The sequence below is a fragment of the Anoplopoma fimbria genome, chromosome 4, assembly GCF_027596085.1.
Source record: "Anoplopoma fimbria isolate UVic2021 breed Golden Eagle Sablefish chromosome 4, Afim_UVic_2022, whole genome shotgun sequence".
Taxonomy (NCBI): Eukaryota; Metazoa; Chordata; class Actinopteri; order Perciformes; family Anoplopomatidae; genus Anoplopoma; species Anoplopoma fimbria.
The window spans coordinates 24350556-24363346 of NC_072452.1; the positions used below are offsets into that span (position 1 = coordinate 24350556).

The window sequence follows — 12791 nt, forward strand, 5'->3', positions numbered from 1 at the left end:
CATAGAAGTGTTAGGAAAAAATGTAATAGTAAAGGATACAATGAAAAACTGTCCGAAAGTAGTTATAGTACAGTATATCATTGAAAATATAAACAGGTGGGGTGTGATTTGTTTGTTTCTTTCTACCAGTTTGTTCTTTTTTGATACTTCCAGCACCTTATTTAAGGTACAGCCAGTTCATTGCCACATTTACATAACAGTGTTGTGTTGCCTCATTGGATTTAAAAATTATGAATGACTATAAAAGAGTTAGTGTTGATTTTCAGCTTTCAAGATTTCAACATCCAGTATGGGAAGGAAAACATTCACATCTTAAAGACAGCAGCAAAATGACTGTTTCAAGAATTTATTGCAAATTCCCTCAAATTCGTCAGTTCCCATGGTTACAATTAAAATCCACTGTGCAGGATGCAGAGCCACAAAAAACCATAAATGTGTCATTGTTATATTACCTATATTGAATGATGGTGCAGAATGAAGGTTGATTTTGTTACATAAACCTGTTCACTCTGATAATTAAAACATTTTCAATCAAACTATTGTGGAAATACCTGGATTATGATATCATGGCGTTACATTTCTGAACTCTAGAGAATAAACACGTTTGGATAGGAAACATTAACTGAAACTTAATTTTATTACATAATAAACATTTGATTTTACAGTTTTAAAAAAACAAATAAAAACAAAAACTAGTTTACATTAGAACAGCGAGCTTCCACTTGACACCGTTTCTCATCTTTGGTGGCATCAGGACCTCAGCAGCTACAAAAAGAAAAAAATACAATGAGACACAATGTTCAAAACAGAAGAATTACTGAAAACAGAGAAATGATGTTAAAGGTATTTATCATAGATCCCTTCTAGTCTTTACCAGAACGTGTGCACACATATTGCACAGATAAGATATGCATCAAAAAAAGATTAAATGAAGTTGTGCAAACACAGTGACCTGCAAGATAAAGAGATGACTGTTTACACTTGTAACACTATGAATCCTGCTGACCTGGTTGAGAGGCTGCAGGTCTCTGCTGCTGCTGGAAAGAAGCCATGATGCTGTTTGCAGTCGAGTTTGGCCCGGTGAGCTGAAACACACAAATGAGAGCAAAGTTAAAACAAAAATACCAAAAAGTATAAAACATATATGAACAATACTGCATTCTTATTCCTCATTAGTTCATAGAAAAAAAGTTGAATCCTGATTTGACTCATTCGTCACTGCTCGTCCAAACAAACCTCTCAATGTTAAACCAATCACAGCAACGTACGTAAGATTAGATTTAATCAAGTGAGAGAGATTCAAAATATGATATTATGTCATATGATATTTACCGGAGCTTGGTTGTTCTGCAGGCTCTCAGGCCAAACCTCTGGAACCGCTGCCTCCATCATCTGCAGAGCCTCCTCGTAGGCCGGCTGCAGCTTCTCCGCCTGTTTGTCAAACTGGAACAGCACCAGAGCTTTCAGCAGGCCGTGAACTTCCTCTGCAGGAAGGAGAATCAAACCGTTGCATGTCAAGAAAATGCTGATTAAACAGTATGCAGTGAAAATATCATAATATAATATGTCATTAAAAAGTAATTAAAAATAAGTCATAGTATGCCTTAAAAATATCATAAAATCATAACAGTGTAGTTTTTCATTTAAGTGTCACAGTACATTATGCCATGAAAGGTGTGATGTGAAAAAAACATGCTACAGTATGCCATAAAAAGTAATAGTATAGTATGTCTTAAAACATAAAACAAATAAAAATCATAAATATCATCATATACGTCATTTAAATCTTCACAGTATAGTATGTCACACGAAATCAAAGTATAGTATGCCTAAAAAAGACAAAAACAAATTTAAATCATAGCATACTTCAATAAAATGTCATAAAACGTCATAGTATACCATGACATACTAATGTCATAGTATAGTAAGCCATAAAAAGTGTCATTAAATCAGTTCAGTATGTAGTTTAAAATTAATTAAAAAGTGAGTATGTTTCAAAAAAGTTATAGCATAGTATGTCATAAAGATATCATAAAACATGACAGTATAGTATTCTCCATTTAAAGTTTCATTAAAATGTTTTGCCATAACAAATATTCAAAAAAATACATAACATAGTATAATTAAATGCTTCTCCAGAATAAGACCACATTTCCCATCAGCCCCGGCTGACCTCTACTGTTTTACTACTATTTCTGTACTGTACACGACAGATTAGTGTTTATTTTTCATCAAGCAGACACGACTTTATCTAACTTAAGACTGCCAAATCAAGCATACACAGTGAATCTAAAGATAAAGGGCCTTCAGGTGTTGGTACCTCTCATCTTGTCCACCGTGGTGAGGATCTCACCCAGAGCGTACATCAGCGCTCTGTCCTCCATCGGGCTTCCTTCCTTCAGACTCAACTTCTTCCTCTCTGCTTTCCGCCGGTTCTTTGATGATCTCCTGAACATTAAACCAGTGACCAAAAATGTAATTATTTATCACAAATTACCATGTGGATAATCATCATTTTTAAGTGTTTTTTTTTGTTGGTCTTACGAGGAGATGCGGGAGTTACTCTGGGAGTATTTGGAGCCGGTCATCACGCTGCTGGCTTCAGAGTAAAGCTCAGCATCAGGGCAGTCGGGACCGTCCTCATCTGAAGAAGAAGACAAGAGGAATACTGTGATTTCAGGTTTTACATATTATTCTAATGGTAGAATATCTTTTCTACTTAATGAATTGCTTAATTCCTTCCCCTTTGACCTTGCACAGAGTGTATATAAACATATTGAGCATACAGATGCTTCTGTACATCTTGTCTGAGAAATGTTTATGAATAGTTTGACCTTTTTCACCTCGTAAAAAATGACACTATTGGAATTATTCCTTACTGAAATGAAGCTTTTTACAACTTTTTTTTATGCCAACAGGAGGTGAATGTTTGAAAGTGTGAAAAAAATAATAATCTGAACTCAAAATCATATTAAAAAAACATGTCAGCTCAGATACTGAATGTCCTGTTAACGTGTTCTCACCCAGCATGTCCAGTCTGGCCTTCTCCTTCTGCTCTCGAACCACAGCCAGTCGGGTTTTGTGTCGTGTGAACGTCGCTACTTGGGCGTCCAGGAAAGAAGTCTGGGTGCTGAACGCTGACACAAGACAAAAGGATGTCATCACTTTACAAAATGTTTTTCATTCCTGATCTGTTTAGGAATAAACAGGAGAAGAAGAACTAGCGGTCACTGAACAGTCCACTCTGAATGATCCTTACCTTCCAACAGAGCAGGCTTGAGGTTGGTTTCAGTGATGTCCTGTCTGTTGTGCATGTAAATCTGAAGCAGACAAAGAAAATATCTCTAGCATTTGTCAAAAACAAATTAATTAATTCAACAAAAGTAAATGGTAATGGTTAATTACTGACCAATCGGAGCGCCTCCTCCCAGACTGATCCAGTGATCAGAGCCAAGATGGCCTCCTCACAGTCCTATTGGGAAAAACAGTGAATTTGTATTTTTAATATTTCAACTTTAACTTCATTAGAAGACATTTTTTTTCTGCTGCAGAGCTTCTTACTTTGGCGTATTGGTCCAACAGCAGAGCAGCTTCTGAGAAACGTCTCTGCTCAGTCAGCTTCTCTGTAAAGGAAGGAAACACTTTTAGGATTTACCTGCAATGTCGTTCTGGTAGAGCTGCACCATGTCTGAACAGCTAACTGGCTTCCTGTCTGTCTGACTGACTGTCTTTTCAGTCTGTCTACCTGTCGTCATGGTTACCTGCCAGGTCCCTGGCCAGCAGCGCTAGCTGGTCGGGCGGTAGTGGGATCTGCTGCGCCGCACAGATGGCGTTCCTCCAACTGGAGCTGCTGGCGAACGCCTGCAGGGCGCTGACTGGCTCTCCGCATCGCCATAGCAGCAGGCCGGCCTGCTCCGCCTGCTGCTGCTCCATCAGGTGCTCGGCGTAAGTGCAGCTCAGAGCCTAGAGGTCGGAGGTCAAAGCAGAAAGTGTTTTAACCAGCTAATGCAAAAAAAGTACTTTGATTGGAATTATTATGATTAAATAATTATACTATTAAAAATGATGGCTGTCCTCGATTATAGATATTTTTAGTTGACTAACACAAAGACCATTTTCTCAACTGATTGATGATGTTAAGGATTATTCACAAAGAATCGCACAAAAGCACCACTTTAATACTTATTATTTACTATTATTTAATTGTCTTTTACCAGAGATGAGTTGAAAAGTGTCTTAGAAATAAGTTATTCATGAAAAAGCATAAAAAATGATTAAAGAAATCCAAGTGGAATAAGACCAAAATGACATGACAATGACATTATTAAAAATGCCCCAAATAATGACAATTGCCCGTCATTAGTGAAGCCAAAACTGATTATAATAGATAAGATAATTTATATAGCACTGAAATAGTCTGGCTGCCAGTTTGAGTAACTTGTGGGTGAAACATATACTGAGCTGTGTGTGTGTGTTTGTACCTTGTAGTGAACACCGTCTGAAGCATACAGTCGCAGAGCTTCACTGTAAAGTTTCTGCTCCTTCACAAACTGCAAAGCTTCGTGGAAATGTTCCTCTCCTGAACACAAAGCACAACACAGACTAAGTCACAGTAAACATGCATTCAGCTAAAAAACACAGCCTGCTATTTCTTCAGATCAACACCTGGGTTGTCGGTTTTCTTGCCATACTGACTTTCTCAAGTTCTTTCATAAATCATGATGGATCCATACTGTCAAAGTTGTCATCAAAGGGACATTTGCATGACCCAAGGCCACAATCTCTCCTGATAAAACTGAGGAGCAGTAAAAAGGTACAGATCTGACAGAAGCATTCAGACTGACCACACTTGCTGAGGTGATGGAGGGCCTTCCTGTAGCGCTTCAGGTGTTTGTCGATGGTGTAGCGCTGGTAGTTTGTCTCCAGGCTCTTCAGCATGTTTAAGAAGGGAAGGTACTCTTTGGGGTCCTGCAGGGATTGTAGACAATAAATAACTGATACTTAATGACAAATAATCACATCTTAGTTATAGGAGTTAAAAACATGATTTATGGGTTATTATGGTGTTGCATCTTTGGCTGCTGAATTTTGGAAATCCATCTAAAATGTGTGATAATCAAAAAGGTAAACTATTCACAGTTTGTTAGTAATTGAAACTAGTTACCCCTTGTTGTATTCATAGTTTCATATGAATATTTATTTATATGAAAATACATGAATATATATTTGTCTCGATAAAACTTTTTCTGTCTTTTTACTTCATGACTTGTGTTTTCCACAAAAACATTTCACACAGCAACAAAAAAAGAACGGTAAAAATGCAAATAGGAAAAAAATAATCAAAGAATACATTACAGGAGCTTTTTCTCCTGTCACAGATGATTAGCTTATTCAATTTTGGAGCATCTTGCGCTGTAAGTTAACATATTAATGAATAAATCTGTGCAATATTTGGCAGCTTAAATGCATTTTTTCAGTTTTAGTGCATAAATATGCATATTAATTAGGAGAAAATGAAAGCTTCTTCTTGCTTTAAGATGCAGAGGTCATAGAAATCACAGGAGTTAGGTGAATAGAAATGAGAGCTTTACTTAACAGCCTCATTAACATAACCGATTGTGTGTGATGTCTGTTACCTTCTGGGATTTCTCGGCCACCATGAGCACGAGATCAAAGTCGTACGTTCCCAGAGAGTGTTCGTACAGGTCGTTGACGTTGACGAGGAAGAGGAGGTACTTCAACGCCTCTTCAGCACTCACAGCACCGGGAGCATCGGGAGGGTTCACTGGACAAATACACACAGCACACGATGAGGAAATCAAAAATCATCTGCTCCTGTGTGTGCTGAGAAAAGCTCCATCAAGGGACTTACCATTAACAGACATTTTGAGAATTTTTTTCATTCTGAAGGATCTCTGAAAAACTTTGCAAAAATTGTTTGTCTCAAGATGGACAGAAAAACACTACATTTGAACAGATGAACAAGCAACTAATGACTTGCTGATTTACATTTTTTAAGGAATCTGTGAATAACACAACAGCTGCACTACTGTTTTCTTATAAGTTTAAGTGAAACAGAGTTTATGGTATCAGTTTATGAGTTTTCTGCAGGTGCTCACCTCGAAGCTCGTGGACTTTCTGCAGAGCGATCTCCAACTCTGGAACCGTCTTCTTCACGTGAGTCGTCAGTACGGACAGAAAGAACCTGGAAGGATGAAAACGTGATCAGTTTATATCCCACTACTGCTCTATCTCCTGTTAAACTGAGTGTAAAGCTGTTTTTAATTCTTGTGAACCCAGCTAAAGTCCAGTCTCAAAACTTAAGGGGGCATGTATGAGTCAAAGTCTGAGGTTTTTGAGATTTTAAGCACAGGTTTCTAAATAAATTACACATGTACTGACTTGTTAGGATCCATTGACTCCATGGCGCTCCGTAAAGCATCACAAACTACATCCACCTTCTTCTGCCCAGAAACATGCTGGGTCTGGACCGAGCTGTTCTCAGGGCGGGGGTACATGGTGGTGGTTGTGTCCTCCTCCCTGGGTACCAAAGGAAGGAAATACATGCACAATATATGAGTAAAATACTTGTTTTTCCTAAACTGAAAGTGAAAAAAAAAGAAAACACTTAAGAGTCTTACTTGAGCTCAGTGAGGAAGAGGTTGATGTGGCTGATGGAGTTGAGCTGTGTGATGAAGGTCTCTATGTTTTCCAGGAAGACCTGCGAGAAGTGATGGAGATGAAACATGACCAGTCATGAAGGCACAATTAACATATTAATAAACTGCCAGCTTTAGACAAAAATAATATGTGAAGTAACTAAACTACGTGTTACATTAATGTATGTACCTTTGGGTTGTGGTCATAAATGAGGTTCAGGTTGATCCTCAGCTTCCTCATACACTCAAAGGAATCTCTGAACCTCAAACTGGAAAAACAAAAACACATTACAGATAAAGAATGATGCAATTTTACCACTTTGCTCACTCTGTGCTTACTGTCTTTAATATGAGGCAACAAATTGTGACATTTGCATAAATAAAGATTATTTTTTAATAATTAAAAGGGCAGATTTAGTAAAAAAATATATACATAACTTGTAGCAAATACAAAAGCTTTTGCATCTCTTTTAGTCAGACAGTTATACTGCTTAAATGGAACCGTAAAACTTAGACCATATGCATCATTTCATACTGAAGAATATTCACTGTTCTACAAGAAGTTGTGCTCAGAAATATTCAGCTGCATTATATGACAACTATCTAATAAAGAAAAGATGACACTGATATTGTTTGTATAACTGATCCAATATTATATATAATCAGCTTATATATCTTATTGTTTATTTATATGTATTTTTAACAAAAACATTTTGTATGTTTTTCCTAGCGCTCATATATTATTTATCTTTATTGTTTTCTTTTTTTTGTTTATTATATTTCTTTAATTATTATTTTTTTGTGTCCCAGTAAAATTTTCATCTCATTGAATTGGATTTTATGTAAAGCTAAACAGTACAGTGATCCTATAATAGGGATGGAACTCTGTACCTTGAACTCTGTTGGTGCAGGAACACATTAGGGGGATTATTGTGTCTACCCAACTGTACATGACATTTATTGCATTTTACACATCTCCTACGAACCAATAAAAAGACATTGAGCAACATAAAAAAACACCATATCAGATATCAGATGGGTTTGGTGTAGTAAAGATCAGTGTTGGTCTGAGAGGATGGTTAGTCACTGAGATTAAGACAAGATTCAAAAGTCATGTGACCCTCAACACATCTTGTAAAATACCAAACTCACCTGTCCAACCACCTCCTGAGCTGAGCCAACACCAGCGCCCGATGGTGCACCGTCTCCAGGTTCCCACGAGGCATCTGGCCACAAACACACCGAAATAAATCAGCAACACTGCTTTGTTTACACAGGAAACAGTGAAATGTGTGTGTATGTATTTGTGTATATATGTGTGTGTGTGTGTGTGTGTGTGTGTGTGTGTGTGTGTGTGTGTGTGTGTGTGTGTTAAACTGACCTGCAGAATCACCCTGGTGTCTTGCGGCACCACAGTGACGATCCTGGATCCCCTCTCCACCCGCCGCAGCGACTCGTCATTCTGACCTCCATCTGAGGCCAAGGCCGCCTGCAGCCCTGCGGGGTCAAAGGTCATTCAAATCAGCTGTACCATAAAATGTGCCAACACAGCACAGACGATCATTTTACCTATAGAGGCAACAACAAGAAAAAAATGTGGTGAAAACTTGAATTTAAAAAAATAAAAAAAAAAAAAAAAAGGCTGCCGTCAGCCCAGAGCCAAAATAAAAAAGTATCAAGCAAAATGAACACTACCTTTGACACTGAGCGTGGTCAGTTGGAGGCAGCGACAGGTGTGGGAGTGTGTGGTGATGAGGAGGAAGTCGTTGCAAACGGCGAAGGAGGAAATATTGGAGGCCAGCTGAGAGAGAAGCAGAGATCAATGAACACATTTCCCATCTTTTAGCCATTTTTTCACAGAAAACATAAAGAGAAAGCTGGTAAAGTAAAGTTGACAGCGTACCTCTGTGTCTCCAGCGTACAGGCGGGATCTGTCCGTCAGGCCGAGTAGATATTCCTGAAGACATGAAGGCAAAGCAAAGAGAAACATATGCATTTAGTCCTGTTCACAAGAGCTCACTGATATTAAACCATGTTAGTCTGAGTGTTTGTGGCTCTACCTCCCCACTGATGCTGCAGAGAGCCGTCTGAACGCAGGGAGCAAGGAAGTTGATGCGACATCTGCTGGAGTCACGCCAATCATCCACTGACAGCTCAGGACCATCTACACAGATATTAAAATAATAAAAGTAGTTTTTTATTTTCTGTAAAGATATGCATTTTAAAGGCTTCGTCGGTACCAGGAAGTAAGCATCAATATATATATGGCAGGAAAATAGATCTGGAAAAATGGAAGAACATCTCACAAATAAGAAAAAAGAGCAAAGAGCGATTTTTCAATTTGTTAATTTAATGACAGAAAGCTTTAAGAATAGTTTAATCTTCATTTAGATCTGAAACCTTGACATTAATCTAAACCATTTGGTATCTTTTTAATGCCTTTCATATATATAATTTGAGGCAAAGTATTCTTCTGGCACAGCAGAACTTCAGCCAGAAAAGTACCTCCTACTTATGAGGCTGAACGTCAGACCCTCTGCACAATATCAATGCAGTTTGAATCCATACCTTTTCCACAAAGTATCACTGAGCATAACACGTAATTCAGAGGCAGAAGAAGAGTGATGGTGACTCACCCCAGCGCAGCTTCTTGATCTTTCCATCCTCCAGCTGTAGAGCCACAGTGCCAGTCTGGGAGCAGTGAACCATGCTGACCACAACACCGTCCACTTCTATCTCTGACCTGAAACATAAGAACACCACCAACAGTTCTGATTTAAATCATGGCAGTGGAATTATTCACTTTAATGGATTCAATTAGGACAACAATTGGGGTAAATGTGCTGCCACCCCCAGTGCTTCCAGTTCATCCCCTCTGACCTGACGGTGAGTGTGTCGTCGGCGTCCTGAGCTGGGCGGAGCATCAGCAGGGTGGAGGAGGTTGGCAGCGGACTGGAGCTCACACCCACAAACAGCTCCTCCTGCAGCCACATTAGCTGCCGCAGAGCAAGAGGCTCCTCCTGCAGAACATCCACTCTGCAGGAACGTAGATTTTAGAAAGTTGTTCAAATGTTTGAAGTCAACATGACACAGATTGATCAGTCAAAGTAAAGACGGTGTGACGGCTGCAGGAAACAGGTTGTTTACCTGAAGGTTTTCTGGAGGACCAGGGGACGAGACAGCATACGGAACCCATCTGATGTTTTGTCAACTTGTTCTCCTGAATCTAGTATTTAAATAATATTCAAGATTCAATTACATGAGAAAATGCACCCAAAAAACAAAACTATACTATATGTGGCTGCTCTGAAGTCTGGTGGTACAACAGCTGATACTTCTGTAGCGTTAGCTGGATGGCAGCAGGTCGAACACGCTGTGACTGGGATGGGTTTTGTTATTTAATATTCTTTGGGCTCTTTGCAGGCACCTCTTATCGCCAATATCTCTGATTTCCCTTCATTTCACTCACATTCATTCTGATGATTGCTGTCTTTATATAGTTATAACTCACCTTGGACGTAGACTGAGATCTGTCCGTCAGAAGTCAACGCTGCCAGCTGATTGGTCCTCTGGGGTTGGCAGAGGAAGGTCACCTGGTTGACCGGTGATTTCAGCTGGAGCTCAAATGAACACATGGGAGGAGGAACCACACACTGCCTGAAGTTTGTCAGCAGGATTTTATCTGAGAGGGGGGGTTTGGATAGATATTAACATCACGTTGGAAACGTCCATCACATCCAAGTCCTCTCGTCTCATTGAGCCCTCACCTCCGTCGATCACGGCCACGTTGGCGTTGTCGGTGGCGTCCATCCCGGGGCTCCTCTCCGTCGTCCAGCCCCAGTCGTAGGTGACGCTGGTCCAGCTGCGCGTCACCACGTGGAGCCTTAGGGGGCACACAGGGTCCCAGCAGACGCAGACCGGAGCCTTCTGGGAGTCTCTGCCGAAGTCCAGGCTCTGCTTCAGATACCAGTGGTAGTTCCCCACCACCCACAGCTGGACTGCAGAGGGAGCACGGGCAAATCCAGGGGGGTTATTCATATACTTAGTCATTTACTTATTATTTAATGGGTGGGTCACATTTGGAGAAAACAGCAAGGATAAGCTAGATTTAAACATTTAAAAAAATATGTTCAGTTTTAAAGCAGTTCACGTGGACATCAGAGCAGGAACGATGGATCGGCACGAATCTATCCAAGTCTGTCCGACGTGTAAGAGGCCTTTTGTGATTTTGTGTCACTGATGTAGTCCAACATGTTCTAAATGACCCTGATTGGCCTGAGGTAGGTCAACAACTTTAGTAGAACTCACTGTAAGTGTTGACTTGTTCGTCCTCTCCTGCAGTCAAGTCCTCCAACCACACCGCTAAAACCGTGGAGTCGCTGTTCCAAAGCAAATCCTTCACCTGAAACGCACACAATCAAAGTGTTTATAATGGTTTTGAAAGATAAAAATCACTAACTGATGTTCGTTACTTGTTACTAATAAAAAATGGTATGCGAGTCAGGTTTAGGTGAACGTACCTTGGCCTGGTCTTTGCTGAATGGGAGGGTGAAGTCTCCGTGCAGAAGTCCGTTCTTCTCCATGAAGACCACGCTGTGTTTGTTGGGATGTCGCTGAGTGCTCGCTATCAGGCTGCCTGAGGGTCTGAAACAGCAGGAGAAGATTTACCAGAAACGATCACCTCTAATATTAATATAAATTATTATTTATCCAGGAAATACAGCAGAATCTTTCACACATTGATACAGTTCTCCATATGGGGAAGAGATAAATCTAGTGGGGGAAAGAAATGATTTAATGAGCTAAAAGAAAACACTTACTTCCAGCAGAGCGCCTGCTCCAGGCCGTTGATGGGCTCGCTGGTGGCCTGCAGGACCCCCTCTCTGTTCCAGACCCGAACCTTCCTGGCTCCGGTCTGAAGACAGACGGCACTGACAGCAAACAGCTGACCATCACCTCGCCACGTCACCCTTGGCGTGCGGTCGTCCCAGGCTTCAGCCGGCTGCACCTCCTGTTGGTGCATGTTTACATCATGCAAAGCATTTTCATACGAGACAACATTTTCAATCGTGTCTGTGGTTGAACACTGACCTTGATCTTCCTCTGTGCTGCCTGTTTCCCCTCTGAGCCGTGGAACTGAGTCTCCTTCTTTCCCCAACCCACCGTGATGAACTTCCCTGCAAAACACACAACATATTACATATTTATACATTCCATGAATCATCTTGTGATCATCTGTGTGTCCTGACCCTCAGGTTGGCAACCACAGGTCTAAACAGAGTCCATCCTGAGCCACCGTACCTTCACCAAAGTCGTCCTGGTGGATTCCAATCTCAGTGATCGGCTCAAACTCTTTGGTCATCATGATGATTGTTTCCTGACCTGTGAGAACAAATTATTTGCAGTTTATTCATTTGCAACACTGCTTAATATGTTGAACTAAGAATGAAGTAACTAGAGTCTGATGGTGGCACCTTGCATGGTAGCCTGTCATCAGTGTGTGAATGGGTGAATGATATGTAATATACTACTGATTGTAAGTCGCTTTGGATAAAAGCGTCTGCTAAATGACTGTAATGTAATGTAATGCAATGTGTAACTAAGGTTTTATATGTATCTAGACCAAAAGAGTATCTTTATCATAAAAAAACGAAACTTTTGTTCATCTTTGACGGTTTCCAAACAAAAAACTTCCAAGGTACCAATGACTGCCTCTGCTTTATAATAACACATCCAACTATGAAGACCATCTTCTCACCCCACCTTCAATGGTAGCAACTTTAAAAAAGTTTAGACAACCGGCATTTAAGAATAGATTTAATATTGGGTGCTCTGTTTTGAAAATTCACTAAAAGAGTCAGTGCTTTATGACGGACGATTAAAAGGATTAAACTGAAGATTTAAAACAGTGAATTAGATGTTTTTATAAATATATATAACATACTGACCGGTAGTGAGAACGACAAGCTCTCCATCAGGACTCCAACTCATCGAGGTCAGGCCGCTGTCCACACTGCCAACACACTCCAACTGTGGGACACGATCACACACATTTTGTGAGGATCCTCATTGACATAATGTTACCTTAAATTATAAACTAACTCTAACCTTAACACTAAAGCCAACTCTTCT

General features: G+C 40.1%; 1 protein-coding gene across 1 annotated transcript in view; it reads right to left on the minus strand.

Moving 5' to 3' along the window:
• Positions 1-89: 89 nt before the first annotated feature.
• Positions 90-12791, minus strand: part of elp1 (elongator acetyltransferase complex subunit 1) — a 14956-nt gene continuing 2254 nt past the window's right edge. Inside the window, exons 4-36 of the mRNA XM_054597048.1 lie at positions 12608-12689; positions 11961-12041; positions 11751-11836; positions 11480-11670; positions 11180-11303; positions 10968-11061; positions 10427-10657; positions 10171-10341; positions 9807-9885; positions 9540-9695; positions 9296-9402; positions 8720-8823; positions 8563-8616; positions 8355-8460; positions 8041-8156; positions 7812-7885; positions 6850-6928; positions 6642-6721; positions 6403-6540; positions 6120-6205; positions 5637-5785; positions 4845-4968; positions 4482-4579; positions 3762-3963; positions 3562-3623; positions 3410-3472; positions 3260-3320; positions 3024-3137; positions 2545-2644; positions 2321-2448; positions 1333-1484; positions 1007-1085; positions 90-765 (exon numbers count right to left, since the gene is read on the minus strand). Coding sequence (XP_054453023.1) covers positions 698-765; positions 1007-1085; positions 1333-1484; positions 2321-2448; positions 2545-2644; positions 3024-3137; positions 3260-3320; positions 3410-3472; positions 3562-3623; positions 3762-3963; positions 4482-4579; positions 4845-4968; positions 5637-5785; positions 6120-6205; positions 6403-6540; positions 6642-6721; positions 6850-6928; positions 7812-7885; positions 8041-8156; positions 8355-8460; positions 8563-8616; positions 8720-8823; positions 9296-9402; positions 9540-9695; positions 9807-9885; positions 10171-10341; positions 10427-10657; positions 10968-11061; positions 11180-11303; positions 11480-11670; positions 11751-11836; positions 11961-12041; positions 12608-12689 — 3639 coding nt within the window. The 3' untranslated portion in view covers positions 90-697. The remainder of the gene's footprint in view (positions 766-1006; positions 1086-1332; positions 1485-2320; positions 2449-2544; positions 2645-3023; positions 3138-3259; positions 3321-3409; positions 3473-3561; positions 3624-3761; positions 3964-4481; positions 4580-4844; positions 4969-5636; positions 5786-6119; positions 6206-6402; positions 6541-6641; positions 6722-6849; positions 6929-7811; positions 7886-8040; positions 8157-8354; positions 8461-8562; positions 8617-8719; positions 8824-9295; positions 9403-9539; positions 9696-9806; positions 9886-10170; positions 10342-10426; positions 10658-10967; positions 11062-11179; positions 11304-11479; positions 11671-11750; positions 11837-11960; positions 12042-12607; positions 12690-12791) is intronic.